This window comes from Petaurus breviceps, unplaced genomic scaffold, assembly GCF_028583685.1.
Source record: "Petaurus breviceps papuanus isolate PSGF00001 unplaced genomic scaffold, PetGlider_PUasm1.0 98, whole genome shotgun sequence".
Classification (NCBI taxonomy): Eukaryota; Metazoa; Chordata; class Mammalia; order Diprotodontia; family Petauridae; genus Petaurus; species Petaurus breviceps.
In genome coordinates, this window is record NW_027187460.1 from 39,337,045 (window position 1) to 39,351,599 (window position 14,555).

At 38.2% G+C, this 14,555-nt stretch overlaps 1 protein-coding gene across 1 annotated transcript in view; it reads left to right on the plus strand.

The window, feature by feature from the left end:
* Positions 1-3,037: 3,037 nt before the first annotated feature.
* EIF3H (eukaryotic translation initiation factor 3 subunit H) overlaps positions 3,038-14,555 on the plus strand; it is a 115,228-nt gene continuing 103,710 nt past the window's right edge. Inside the window, exon 1 of the mRNA XM_069081187.1 lies at positions 3,038-3,322. Within this exon, the coding sequence (XP_068937288.1) occupies positions 3,053-3,322 (270 nt within the window). The 5' untranslated portion in view covers positions 3,038-3,052. The remainder of the gene's footprint in view (positions 3,323-14,555) is intronic.

Here is a 14,555-nt window from a genome sequence, read left to right on the forward strand (position 1 = left end):
ATCCCATACAGTAGTGACTATAGTATATTATATATATATATATATATATATATATAGTGTTTGAAAAATATAAAGATTTAAGTTTTTGTGATAAGAATACACTATTTGGTAAAAAAAAAAATGGTGGGAAAACTGGAAAGTAGTCTGGCAGAAATTGGGTATAGATCAATTATACCATTTACCAAGATAAGGTCAAAATGGATACATGACCTAGATATAAAGGGAGATATCACAAGAAAACTACAACAACTTGGAACACACTACCTATCAGACTTATGGCCAGAAGATTTGTGAATAAATAAGAAATATAGAATACTGTGAGATGTAAAATGGGTAATTAATTTAAAATTAAAAAGGTTTTGCACAAATAAAACCAGTACAGCCAATATTAGAAGAAAAGCAGAAAGCTGGGGGAAAATTTTGTAGACAGTTTCTCAGATAAAGGTCTCACATCTCAAGTCTTTAAAGAACTTTGTGAAATTTATTAAAATATTTTTCATTCTCCAACTGATAAATGGTCAAAGGAAATGAACAGGCAGTTTTCCATGAAGAAATGAAAACTACATGTAATCATATGAAAAATGCTCTAAATCATTGATTAGAGAAATGCAAATAACAACTTTGAGATATCATCTCACAACCTATCAGATTGACTAAAATGACAGAAGGGGAAATGATAAATGTTGGAGGGCATATGGAAGAAATGCCACATTAATACACTACTGGTGGAATTGTGAATTGATTCAACCATTTTGGAGAGCAATCTGGAATTATGTGCAAAGAGTTATAAAACTGTATACCCTTTGACCTAGCAAAACTACTACTGCATCTGTTTTCCAAGGTGATCACAGAAAAAAGAAAAGGACTTATATGTTCTAAAATGCTCATAGTAGCTCTCTTTGTGGTGGCAAAGAATTGGAAAATGGGGGGCTGCCCAGCAATCGGGGAATGGCTTAACAAGTTGATCAGAATGACATACCACTGTGTTGTAAGAAATGCTGAGCTGGTAGATTTTAGAAAATAACATGGAAAAACTTGCATGAAATAAAAAAGTGAAGTGAACAGAACCAAGAGAATGTTTCAGTAATAGCAATATAATTTGGAGAATAATTGTGAACAACCAAGTTATTCTGAGCACTACAAATATCCAAAGCAAGTATAAAAGACCTATGAAGGAAGATGCTATCCACCTTCAGAGAAGAATTGATAAATGTAAGTATGCATAATTTGTTTTATAAATATTTATAAATCTGTGTCAAATGTTGGTTTTCTCTCTAGTGTGGGGAGGGAGACAGACATTTCAGAACTTAAAATGAAACAATGAATAAATAAATAGATAAATAAAACTCATAGCTCATGGTTACAAGAAGCCTTTCTTTCTCTCTCTCTCCCTCTTTCCATTAGGTCCCATTGTAGAAGATGGTACCAGCAATTGCTGCTATAGCGGTACCGATATTGTTGCTGATGCCACTAGAAACTACAGGTATATCATTCTTGAAGGTTCAGGTCATCACCTCCTCCATGGGGATTGGGGATACAGAGTGATTCAAGGGAAGATCCACACTAGGAACACTTTTCACGAACTACATTCCATTAGAATATGAGTTCCTTCAGGGCAGGGTGTAGCAGCAAGCACCCCAGCGTCCCCAGGGTGTCTGCCAATACAGGTTCTTGGATCTGCTTTGATAAAGGATAAAACAACTCAAAATGGGTTAACAGGCATACTTTAATCAGTCAAATATGTATCATTTACCTAGTTCAGGAGAAAGAGGTCAGCACCCTGAACTTCAGAATATACAGACAGAATTATCAAGACAGAAATAGATCAAGTAGACAGATTTCCAAACTGTCCAACCATTACATCCATACCCAATCAACATCTGGGTTTTTCAAAGGGGGGGGGGGCCTCTGGACAATGGCTTCCCAGAATATCCATATCAAATCACAGAACACTTCTCAAAGTGAGCCCCAAAACAAAGCCTCACAACAGGGCTTATATAGCCTTCTCCTGGCTCAGAGAATGTAACAACCTTATTGACCCCACTGGCCAATCAAGAAGTATCTACTGAAAGACAAGCCTCCCATCCCAGGCTCCAGGTGCACTTTAGCCTAGGGGCAGGGAAGATCTTTAAATTTACATTCCCATTACACAGAGGCAGTTTTAGAATTTTTTTTTTCTTTCTTTGTATCCCTTTTTGTGAAGATAAACCCTAATGCTGGGGCTGCCAGGAGCTTATGGAGTTCACAACTGCCTGCCTACCGAAACTGCCAGTAAGTTCTCCAATTAAGAGTGAAGGTGATGTTCAAAAGAATTGGATTCCAGATCCCCAAGTTTTAGGTTCACAGGTCATTGAAACCTGAAGGTTCCTTAGATCATTTAGTAGCACAATGCCTGACACAAGGCGAGTGATTAATAAGTGATTGTGGAATTAAGTTGACAGGCACTCACAGATCACTTAAAACCTAAAATTCAGTTGTTAGCATAATGCTATGTCAACGTACTAAATTATTAGAGATCCTATGCAAATGAGCAGGTTCCTCCTTGCACATTTTTAGTTCCCACAGGAAGGGGGGTGGGGTAAGATATAGCCTAGAGGACAGAGCTGGAGTGGGAGTGAGATCTGGGTTCAAATCTCATCTCTGGTACGTACTTGCTCTGGGACCACTGGCGAGTCTCTTTCGTCTATCTGAATCTCCTTGTCTTCTCTATCCGTAAAATAAGTATAATACTGTACTAGCTCACAGGCTCTGGTGAGGATCAAACGAGATGCTGCGGGGCTCTACGCGCCCATCGGCCGTCATTACCGATGGGTTCTTCCGGAAGAGGCTGGATGACTTCTGGTTGAGTACATTGTAGGGGACATTCCTGTTGAGGATGGAGCTGGACTGGCTGACCCTGGCTCATGAGAGACTGGGAGGATCCCAGAGGGATCACAAAGTGGACATGAAAAAGCATTAGGAGCAGGTATCCAGGAAGTCTTCCTCATCCATTCTCCGCCCCCAAGTCATGCTCAGCTCCCGCCCCGCCTCGCCTTCAATAGAGCACAAGGTGATGCGCAGGCGCAAACGCCCTTCTCCAAGTCCATCCTCCCACACCTTTCGCGACTTGGTAGTTTTACGTCACGCCGAAGGGTTACATCCTGTTCCGGTCTCTCACGTTTCTCTTTCCTCCGGTCCTTCCACTAAGATGGCGTCCCGTAAGGAAGGTACCGGCTCTGGCTCCACCAGTTCGACTTCTACAACCGGCGCGGCCTCGGGCAAAGGAAAAGGCAAAGGTAGCTCGGGAGACTCGGCCGTGAAGCAAGTGCAGATCGACGGACTGGTGAGTGAGGAGCCCCCAGACCCACGTGGACGGGCGTTCTTCCGAGCACTTCCCACGCCCAGCCCCTAAGCCTGCATTTGGCTCGGTTCCTTGTCAGGCCTTTGCTCCCCGGGGCTCCGTGAGGGAGGCGAGCGCGGTCTGGCTCTTCTCCCTCTTCCTCTATTTCTCTGGGTCCGCGTCTAGACTGCATGTCTCTGACATCTTTTGAGGAAGAGCTTGGTAGGCAGAGAATGGCCAAAATTGGGGCTTGGCATTTAAAAAAGTAACTTATCGATACCTTCGTTTTTATATCGCCTATATTTCACCTGTTTCTTTTTCCCTTCCCTTCCCAGAATCATTCCACGTAATAAAGATTTTTTTTTAACGAGGAAAAATATAAACCAACACATCAAAAACACCTGACAAAATATGCCATTCTTTTCACCCCTAGGGACTCATACCTTCTCCGACTCCTCCCCCTCTCCATTTTTACGAAAGGAGGGAGGGATCTTTTCATCTTTTCTTTGGTGCCAAACTTGTTTTTCTTAATTTTGCCATAATAACATGCTGATTCTTTCCATTCCCATTGTTATAGTCATATGTTCCCTGTTTTTTTTTTTCATCTTCTTATTTTTTATATCAGTTCACCTAAGTCTTCCCAAACATCAACCAAAAGATTACGTTGAGGGGAAGAATATATTGTGAAAATTAAAATTGAGTACTTTGAGTTGTTTTGTTTTTTTTTCTTTCAACAAAGGATACTTTTGATTCCTTTTTTAAAAATTTATGTAATTGATACATAGATTTCACTTGCAAGAGTCCTTACGTATAGGCATTTAATAAGTGTTTATTGGTGATGGCAAATAATCCTAAATCTGTTTAGTTGCTGAGGTAAGATAAAGTCAGGAGTTCTGAATAATTACAGTGCACAAAACCAGGTGAAGAGAAGGAACGATTAGATTAGACAAAACTGTTTCTTTAAAATTCAAACATGTTGTCTCTAACAGGGATTTTAACTGTATTGTATAGCATTGTAACATTTTCAAAATACTGATACAATCTTACTTGCAGCATTTAACTATCCTTTGAATTTAAGGAGTAGCTGGTGCTTTCCCCATCTTACAGTGAATAAATTAATATTCAGAAAGGTTGTGATTTGCTAGATGTCACAGAGCTAACAAGTAATAGATCTAGATCTAGAAGCAAGGTTTTCTCATCAGCAGGTATTTCCACTATTCTTTAACATGCTTAGGTTCATAGATTTAGCTAGAAGGTGTCTTAGAAGTCCATACTTTTACAGATGATATAATTGATTCCTGGAAAGAGGAAGTAACTTGCTGAAGATTTGTCCATAAGCATTTATTAAATGTTTCCTTTGTGCCGAGATACTGTGATATTAGCCACCTTGCCATTCCTCAGACAGGACATTCTCAGCTCTGACATTTTCACTAACCTCCTCATCTCTACCTCCTGGCTCCTTGTTCAGCTTGAATCTTACCTTCTACAGGAAGAAGCCTTTTGCAGTCCCACTTAATGTTACTGCCTTTACTCTGTTGATTATCTCCATTTTATCCTGTGTATGTTTTTTAGGTAATTGTTTCATGTTTTCCCCATTAGACTGTGAGCTTCTTGCAATCAGGTTCTATTTTAGTCTTTGTATTCCCAGTGTTGAGCACAGTGCTTTATAGGATTTTTTTTTTTTGTGTGTGTTTTGTTTTCCCTATTAGATTGTGAACTGCTTGAGGGTATCTGCCCCTTTTTTGTATTCCCAGCCTTTAGCAAAGTTCCTGGCACATGTGTAAGTACTTATTAAATGCTTATTGTCTAGCAAATGTAACAGAAATGGAAAATGACAGTTGTGAGAGGGACTGGAGGAAGACAAACCCACAGAAGCATGCTTGGAGTTGTGAACTTTGGTCCAGCCTTACTGGAAATCAGTTTGGATCTATGCCCCAAATTCTACATAACCCTTTGACGTAGCTTTCCCACTACTAGGCCTATACTCCAAAGAGATAAAAAAACATGTCTTTTTATAGATGTTTGTGACATCTTTTTGTTGCAGAAAAATTTGAAGAATAGATTTATGGGTATGATTGAATAGTATGCTATAAATGACAATGAAAAGGATGGCTTCAGAGAATCTGGGAAGAACTATACACATTGATGCAAAGTAAATTGAACAGAACAGTTTATATAGTAAGTAAATACACTTTACTATACAGTAAAGAATATAACTTTGAAAGACTTTAGAAAATCTGATCATGCAATTACTAGACAATTCCAGAGTGGTCATCATAGGAAGACTGACATGATGAATCATGCATACTCCCTACATCCTAATGGAAGGGTGATGGATGCAAGGTGCAGACTGCAGTTTAACATTTTTGGACTTGGTGAATGGTTGGTTCTGGAGTTTTTATTTGTTTTTGTGTGTAAGTTCAGAGTCAAACAGAAGTGGGTCAGCTTTGAAAGTATTGAAAGAGACATTGAATATATTATGTATTCAGAAATGTATTTAGTAGAAATTCATGGTTTCTTTTCTGTTTTTTTTTTGCTTTTGTAAGTGGTTATGTTCCTTTTTTGTTTGTTAAATTCAGAACAAAAAAATTTAAATTGTTCACAAAAGAAACTTTCAGAAGGAAGATCAGTGTTAACATGTAATTGTTTTGGGGCCCCATGAACTGTGAGCCCATGTAAGACAGGAGAACTTAATCAGATGCTCCACTGACCTAGGAGGCCCCCAGTCTCTCTCCCTTTTCTTGGGCCTGAGACACAACTTTGTTGAAATTAGGGTCAATTAATAAGCAGACAATGACCTTTAAATGTTCAAGTGGAAGGAAGAGTCAATCTATGAGGACAAACTTCATTGTTTTTCTTGTTTTAAGAAATTACCACAACACCCACCACCCTGATCAAAAATATTATGAATCATGGAAGGCTCAGATGGTGGTTAGCATTTTTTCTTTTAAGAATAAAGTATTTTTAAAATAAGATATTTTATAATTTTAGACAATACTATTGTATGTTTAATAGAATATAGTATAGTGTAAACATAACTTTTATATGCCTTGGGAAATAAAAAATTTTGTGGGACTCACTTTATTGTGATACTTATTTTATTGCAATGGTCTGGAACCAAACCTGCAATATCTTGGAGGTATGCCTGTCTATTCATTGGAGGGTTTCAGGCAAAGATTGGATGACTTATTGGGCATGTTGAAGAGGTAATTGGATTGGATTAGATGGCTGCTGGTAGCCCTTTCAACTAAGAAATTCTTTGAAATACTAGCAAAATACAGAATTTAATACAGTTTACTATTGTCCTTGTAGTTTAGTTATGAATAAAATACTTTGCAAAAGTGCTTTGTAACTGTAAGAATGCTTTGTAAGTGTTCTACAAATATGAACTTGTTATAACTACCCTTATTACTGAGAAGCAGGGTAGTGTATTGAATTAGATGATCAATAAACATTTATTAAATGCCTATACTGTATTCTAGGGACTTCTACTAAGTGCTGGGGATACAAAAAGATGCAAAAGACAATCACAGCCCTCAAGGAGTTTACATTCTAATGGGGGAGACAACATGGCAAACAAATATATACAAAGCAAGCTAAATAGGACATAATTAAAAAAGGGAAGACACTGGAATTAAGAGGTTAGGAAAAGCTTCTTGTAGAACATGGTATTTAGTTGGGATTTAAAGGAAGCCAGGGAGGACTGCAGTAGGAGCAGAGGGGAAAGAGCTTTCCAGGCTACCCTGCCTTGACTTGACAGATACAAGTCTTGTTTGTAGAACAGCTAGGAGATCAATGTCACTAGATTGAAGAGTACATTTTAGGGAGTAAGGTGTGACAAGATTGGAAAGATAGGAGGGGACTGGGTTATAAAGAGCTTTGAATGGCCTAGTAGAGTATTTTTTATTTGCTCCTGGTGGCAGTAGGAAGCCACTAGATTTTATTGAGTTATGGCCATGATGTATTTGGACTTGTGTTTTAGGAAAATGACTTCCCTGGCTAAAAAGAGGATGGATTAGTGTGGGGAGAGACTCCTGAGACTGGCAGACCCATCAGCAGGCTATCGAAATAATCTAGGCATGAGGTGATGAGAGCCTGAATCATAGAGGTGGCAGTGCTAGAAGACAGAAGGGGAGGGGGGTTGTATTCAAGAGATGTTCCAAAGGTGAAATTGATAGGCCTTGATGACCGATTGGCTGTGGATGATGAGAGGTAATGAGGAATCAGGGATGACTCTGAGAGACTGGGGAGATGGTATTATCTTCTACAGTAAAAGGGAAGGCAGGAGACGGGATAGATTTAGGGGAAAAGACGTGTTAGGTTTTGGATATATTGAATTTAAAATGTCTACTGGACATCCACTTTAAGGTGTCTGAAAGGCATTTAGAGATTCAAGTTTGGAGGTCAGCAGAGAGATTGGGATTGGAACTCAAGTCAAAATTATTTGTTTAAATACTGCTTTTGGTACTAATATGAACAGATCACTTATTCTCTCAACAGCCTCAGTTTCCTTATCTGTAAAATAGGAAAAGTAATATTGACACTACACACTTAACAGGGTTATAAGAAAAAAGGGCTTTGTATACTTTAAAATTCTTTAAGTTTGAGTAGTAGTAATTGTTATTACCATCTGATATTACCATTATTATAATAATCATCTGATTTCTGTTGTCTCTTAGTTTCTTTCATCTGTATGACATCTTTAATGTTGTATCCTAGTTCCAGGCTAGTTATGGGGGGAGGTTCTCAAAACAAGCAGGCAAGTTAGAAAATTTGAAAAAAAAAATCAGAAATCTTTTAAAAAAACAAGGGGGCAGCTAGGTGGCACAGTAAATAGTGCACTGGCCCTTGATTCAGGAGGACCTGAGTTCAAATCCAACATCAGACACAACACAAAAAACTAGCCATGTGACCTTGGGCAAGTCACTTAACCCCAATTGCCCTACCTCCCCCCCCCTCCAAAAACCCCCCCCCAACAAAATGAAGTAGAAAATATTTATTCCTCATGGTATACCTATGCCAATTGTACTTAGCAAGTAGAAGATTATTGGGAAAAACAGGTTATTTATTGTCTTTTATTTTAGGAAATTAAAAAACAATACCTAGTTATTTTACCTTGAAATTATGATAGAAAAAATAAGACAAGACACAGATAAGGGGAATGGTATAGAATATAATGTGTGGTAGGTATTTATTTGTTTTGTTCTTTATGCGAATTGAGTTTTTAATTTGGAACCCCAAATGTTATAACTTGGTAGTATTTCTTGGGGCTTTTATTTTTTATTCTGTACCATATTTGATATTTTTGTCTTTATTTTTTGTAACAATGTTAAGCAGTAAAATATTTTATTAGGAATTTTTTTTGCCCCCCCCCCCTTTTTTTTAAAGCAGTTGGGGTTAAGTAACTTGCGCAAGGTTACATGTCCTTTTATTTCTGGGTGTGGTGCTAAGTATTAGAGCCCCGATTCGATCCCAGGTCATTCCGACTCTGGGGCCGGTGCTCTTACTCACTGTGCTACCTGGACACCCCTTCTACATATTTATAAGGGGTGTTATTTAGGTCATACCTATATGGTCAATGATTTTTCCTCCTTTGTTCAATTTAAATCTAAATTTTTCAATAAGAAGCTCATGATGTGAGCTCCATGGTCAGCTCCAGTTCTTGTTCTGACTGTATAGAGCTCCTCTGCTTTTGGCTGCAAAGTATATAATCTGTTTGTCCATCTAGCAATGTCCATGTATATAGCGTCACCTTTTGGGTTGTTGACAGAGTATTTACTATAACCAGCAAGTTATCCCAACGAAACTCTTAGTATCTGCTCCACTTCATTTTGTACCCTATAGTCAAATTTACCTGTTATTCCAATTATCTTCTGATTGCCTACTTTTAGCATTGCAAACTCCTTTGATGAATGTGATCCCTTTTTTTTTTAATTTAAATTTGTAGAATGTGTTGTAAGTCTTCATTGAAGATCCTGATCAACTTTGGCCACTTTGGCATCAGTGATTGGAGCAATCTCTTACATAACTGATGTTAAATGATTTGCCTTGGATTCAAACATATATTCTGTCATTTTTGAGATTGTGGTCCAGCAGTTCCTATTTTACCCTTTATTGACTGAGGGCTGCTCCATTTCTTCTAAAGATTCTTGCCCACAGTAGAAGTTGTAATGATCACTTGAATTAAATTCACACATTCATACCCATTAAAGATCACTGACAACCAAGATAGCAATGTTAATTCTTTTAGTCTCCTGTTTGACCACATCAAACTTACCCTTGGTTCATAGATCTTGCATTCTAAGTTTCAATGCAATATTGATCTTTTACAAGCATGGGACTTTACTTTCATCAACAGACACATCCACACCTGAGCATTGTTTTGCTATTAGCACAGTCATTTCACTCTTTGTAGACATATTTGTAGTTGCCCTATGCTCTTCCCCAGTAACATGTTGGCTCCCTTCCAACCTAAGTGGCTCACCTTATGTTGTGGCTTTCTGTAGTACTGTACCTGGGCTTTTCTTGGCAAAGATAAGTGGTTTGCCATCTTCTTCAGTGGATCTTTTGTTAGAACTTTCCATTATGACCTGTCCCTCTTGGGTAACCCTGCACACAAATTAATTCAGTTCATAGTTTCATTGAGCTACACAAGCCCCTCTACCATGAAAAATATGACAGATGAAAAGTCAGAGAGACATAATTTCTGGGTAATTAATAATTTATTATTTCTTCCTAGTAAATAATTAATAAAATGATGTTGGTGGCACTCTTAGAAACCAAAGATGCCCCCTATAGAACACTAAATGCTTAAAAAGTCTTTGGAAAAGAGGGTGTTACCTGAGGATGGAAATCAGTTGTAATTAGTTAATGCTCAGTGATGGGGTGGACATATTAATGAGGTGGTTCGCAAAAGTCTTCAGCTCCTCCTGCTGAGAACTCCGAGACTCAGCCACCTTCACCAATCTGGACAAAAGAATCTGTCTCTATATAGATTGCTCTGACTAGTTTTCACCTTCATGAGCTCACAAGCTAGATCACCCTAAGTTCTAATGGAAGGTTCCAAGGTCAGGGACTTATTTCCTAAGGGCCAGATCTTGCCTAGACTGGATTCTGTTTGTAAGGTCTACAGTCCCACCCAAGATGGGAAAAGCATGCACCTCTAGGATTTGGGCAATCTCATCTATCAGCAGTGTCCTTCTGAGGCTGTCTGAATAAGGAAATAGGAAGAGAAAACCTTTATCTTAATTTAATAATTGGTTACTAATATAAGAGAAAAATAATCATTTCTCTTACAAGGTAGTAATCCAGGAGAAGCACCAATGTCCTGCTACTACTCCCCAAACTAGTTTTGTTTGATATCAGAAGCTGTTTGCTCAGATACCAAAAGAAATAAGCTGTAGAGCGGAAAAAATTGGTTTTCTGATGTTTTAAGATTATTCACATTAATTTGTGTGAATAAATTAAAGTTAATTCAGTGAGTATTTATTGAGAACTTCTATGTATACTGTCTTGTTAGATGCTTCAGAATTATTTGAATTTGTTTTGTTTGACTACTCATTTATTGGGAGTGGGAGGTGGGAAGAAAAAAAAGTTTTTGTTAATTTAATAAGAAAAAAAACCTAAAAAGTAGCCTTGAGATGTTTTCTGCCCTCAAAGAGTTACAGTTTGATTAATTAGGAAACCCAGATATGTATTCAGGAAACATTTAGCTTAATTTCTACTTGACAACATGACTGAAAACATGTTAAAAAGCAGAAGCAAGCACACAGCCTTGTTTCACTCCGTTGGTGACTGGGGTCTGTTATCAAGAACCCTGGCAAGCATGCTGTCATGAAATTGGCATGCAGTGCTGATGAACTTCTCTGGGCAACCAGATTTTGACATAATTTTCTATAAACACTCATGATTAACATATCAGATCTACAAACATGTACCAACCTCTGTTCTGCTCCTGGCATTTCTCCTGGAGTTGTACACAGGGCGCAAACACCATATTGACTGTTCCTTGGCCCTTGAAGCCACACTGGGTCTGGGCTAGATGACCAACTTCCAGGTAAAGGATCAACCTTATTAAGAAGGACTTTGGCAAGAATCTTGCTGGCAATGACTAAGAGAGAGGACCCCCTCCCCCCTCAATTGTCTCAAGACAATCTATTTCCTTTATTTTTTGGAGATGGACAATGGAGGCATCTTTGAACTCCTGGGGGATAACTTCCTTTTGCCATACAACCTGAAAAATTTCAGTCAGCTTTTGTATGAGCAGTGGAACCCCTACCTTGTAAATCTCAGCTGTAATAGAATTAGCATCAGGTGCTTGGCCACATGAAAGGAGCCTAATGGTATTCAAAAACTTTTCTTCAGTTTGAACTTAAGCTAGGGAGGGATTAACTTCAGCCTGAGGTAAATGGTCAGTGGCCTCGGCATTGATTGATGATGGTCTGTTGAGAACACTATGGAAGTATTCAGCCTATCTTTCTAGGGTCATAGCCTTATCACTAATCAATGTGGCTCCATTAGCATTAAGTAATTGAGACGCACCATAGGTCTTGGGCTCATAAATAGCCTTCAAGGCATCACAAAAGCACGTTGGATTGCTATAATCACTATAAAACTGAATTTCATCTGCCTTCTTACTGAGCCAAGAATTCTGCATCTCTCTAAACTTTCCTTTTACTTTTGAAGGAATTAAATTCTGCTGCCTTAGAGATGGATGAACTGTCCTGCTGGCAAACCATGTGGAGTTCTCGTTTTTCATTTATCATTACCTCACTGATGGTAAATTCTTCAGCTTGAAAAGATTACAAGCCAAGACCAAAGTGGAGGGAGTGTTGGTGCATGATTTCTTGTTTGCAGATGATTGTGCCTCTGAAAAACTACAGCCTCTGAAGCTGAGATGCAACAAAGTATGGATCAGTTCTTTGCTGCTTGTGCTAATTTTGGCCTAACACTTAACACCAAGAAAATACAGGTACTCCATCAGCCACCACCACCACACCACCCACATGTGGAATTAGCCGTTACAGCAAATAGAGAAGTTTTAAATGTTGTGGATAAATTCACTTACCTTGGTATTGTACTCTCCATGGGTGTACACATTGATAATGAGGTTGAAGCACACATTGCCATAGCTAGCTCAATGTTTGGTAGGGCCTGAAGGAAAGTGTGGAAGAGAAGAGATATTAGACTGACCACCAAACTGAAGGTCTACAGAGCCATTGTGCTGACCTCATTGTTCTACTCCTATGAAACCTGAACAGTACCATGCCAGGAAACTGAATTGCTTCCATTTGAATTGTCTTAGATTCTGAAGATTGCCTGGCAGGATCAGGTACCAGCCACTGAGGTCCTTACTCGAACTAAACTGCCAAGCATTTAAACTCTGCCAAATGTCCTCTTGCTAAAAGGACTATTTTATGGAGAACTCAGGCAGGTCAGGTGTTCACATGGTGATCAGAAGAAGCAATACGAGGACACTCTTCAAGGTCTCTCTTAAGAACTTTGGAATTTATTGTGTGATGTGGGAGGAGACACTAGCACAGGACGTCCTGCTCAGTGTGACGTGCCCACATCAGAGAAGGTGCTGTGCTTTATGAACAATGCATAATTGAAATAGCTTAGAGGAAACACAGGATGTGCAAATTTATAGGATCCACCCCAAATGTTCACATGGACTGTTTCTTGTGGTAGAGCATCCTGAGATCATATTGGTTTGATCAGCCACAGTTGGACACATTGAAACTTGACTCTAGTGTGGTGATACCATTTTGGTTCTCTTCGAGAATGAAGGACAACAACCAACTAATCAGCTTAATTTGTAAGACCTTGTATGCCAGTTGGGATTTTATCACATAGTTTATGGGAAGCCATGAAAGATTTTTTATTAGGTGAGTGGCACAAGTATTTGGGAAAAAGTATCCAATGTTACTGTAGGGAGAGAATGGAGTGAAGAAGGCAAGTTAGGGGACTTTTGTAGTAACTTTGTGTTACTCTGGAATTCGAATAGTGACAACACAGCAAACAAGGAACATAGAGAAATTTTGTTCGGAAGCTAGGAAAGACAAGTTTTGATGATGACGGCAAACCCTTATTTAATCATTTGTTTTATAAAATGTTTTACATTGATTCATTCTTTTGAACCTCAAGACATCATTGTGAAATTGGTACTACCGGTATTATCGCTGGATGGGAAATGAGAATTCTGAATGACTTGCCCATTGCCATGCAGTTGGTAGTGGCCAGAGTGGGAATTTGAACCTACATCTCTTCTGATCCCACTTCATTCTTTGTACTGTACCTGAACCATGCTGCTTAAGATTATAAATGAGGATTAAAGGAAAAGTCAAGTGTCTTTTATATAAACATAGAAAAATGTTTGGGGTTGATTTGAAGAGGCATAGATGACTTCCAGACTGGAAAAATAGTGGTACTTTTTATAGTGCCTGTTAGGAAAATTTTTTGGTTCATTTTCTGGCATTTGTTGTTTGATTTCCTTTTCCATTGACCAACAGAATTAGTATATGAAGTGAAAAAATAGGAGAAACTAGGAAGCAATGATAAAATTATTTGGACCAGTAAGATTTTTACTGATTGCTTTAAAATATTGTGGGTCTATAGATAATTTTTCTGTTGTCTGAAAGATTGATTTAAGGATCTTTTCAGATATTACCCTTTGGAAAAAAATCTGCCCAAATTTTCTTAGCACAAAAAATTCTTTTAATATTATGGTTTGCAAGAATTCACGATCAGTAGTAATCTGTGCACATAGAAAAAGTAGAGACAAATTGCAGTTGGGGCAAATCTTAGTCAAGAAAATAAATGCGTTGAGGCAAGTTACTTTTGTAACTTTCACAGAAAACTTTCAAATTTTCTGCATTTGTTTTAGGCCAGACATTGTACTGTATGCTGTTATGAGGCAGAAATGAGGTATACCATAGCTAAAAGTTGCATTTTATCACTTGAAGTCATCCTTAACTGTTGAAGTGGACAAAGTCACTCACCATTGTGGTTATTGATCGAACAATTTGAAATAGCTAGCTAGCTACTATAGGTATATATGTATATCAGTCCATATTATTTATATTAAGAAACTTGGAAGACTGTTGCCTGATCCAGAGAGTCCTATCAACAGAAAAATCTATGACTTAAATACTCTTGTTGGGAGCATTTCTAAAAAATTCTGGAAATTACCTGTGTTAAAATTACAAATTAAGAACCCTGTTTATAAAAGGGAAAA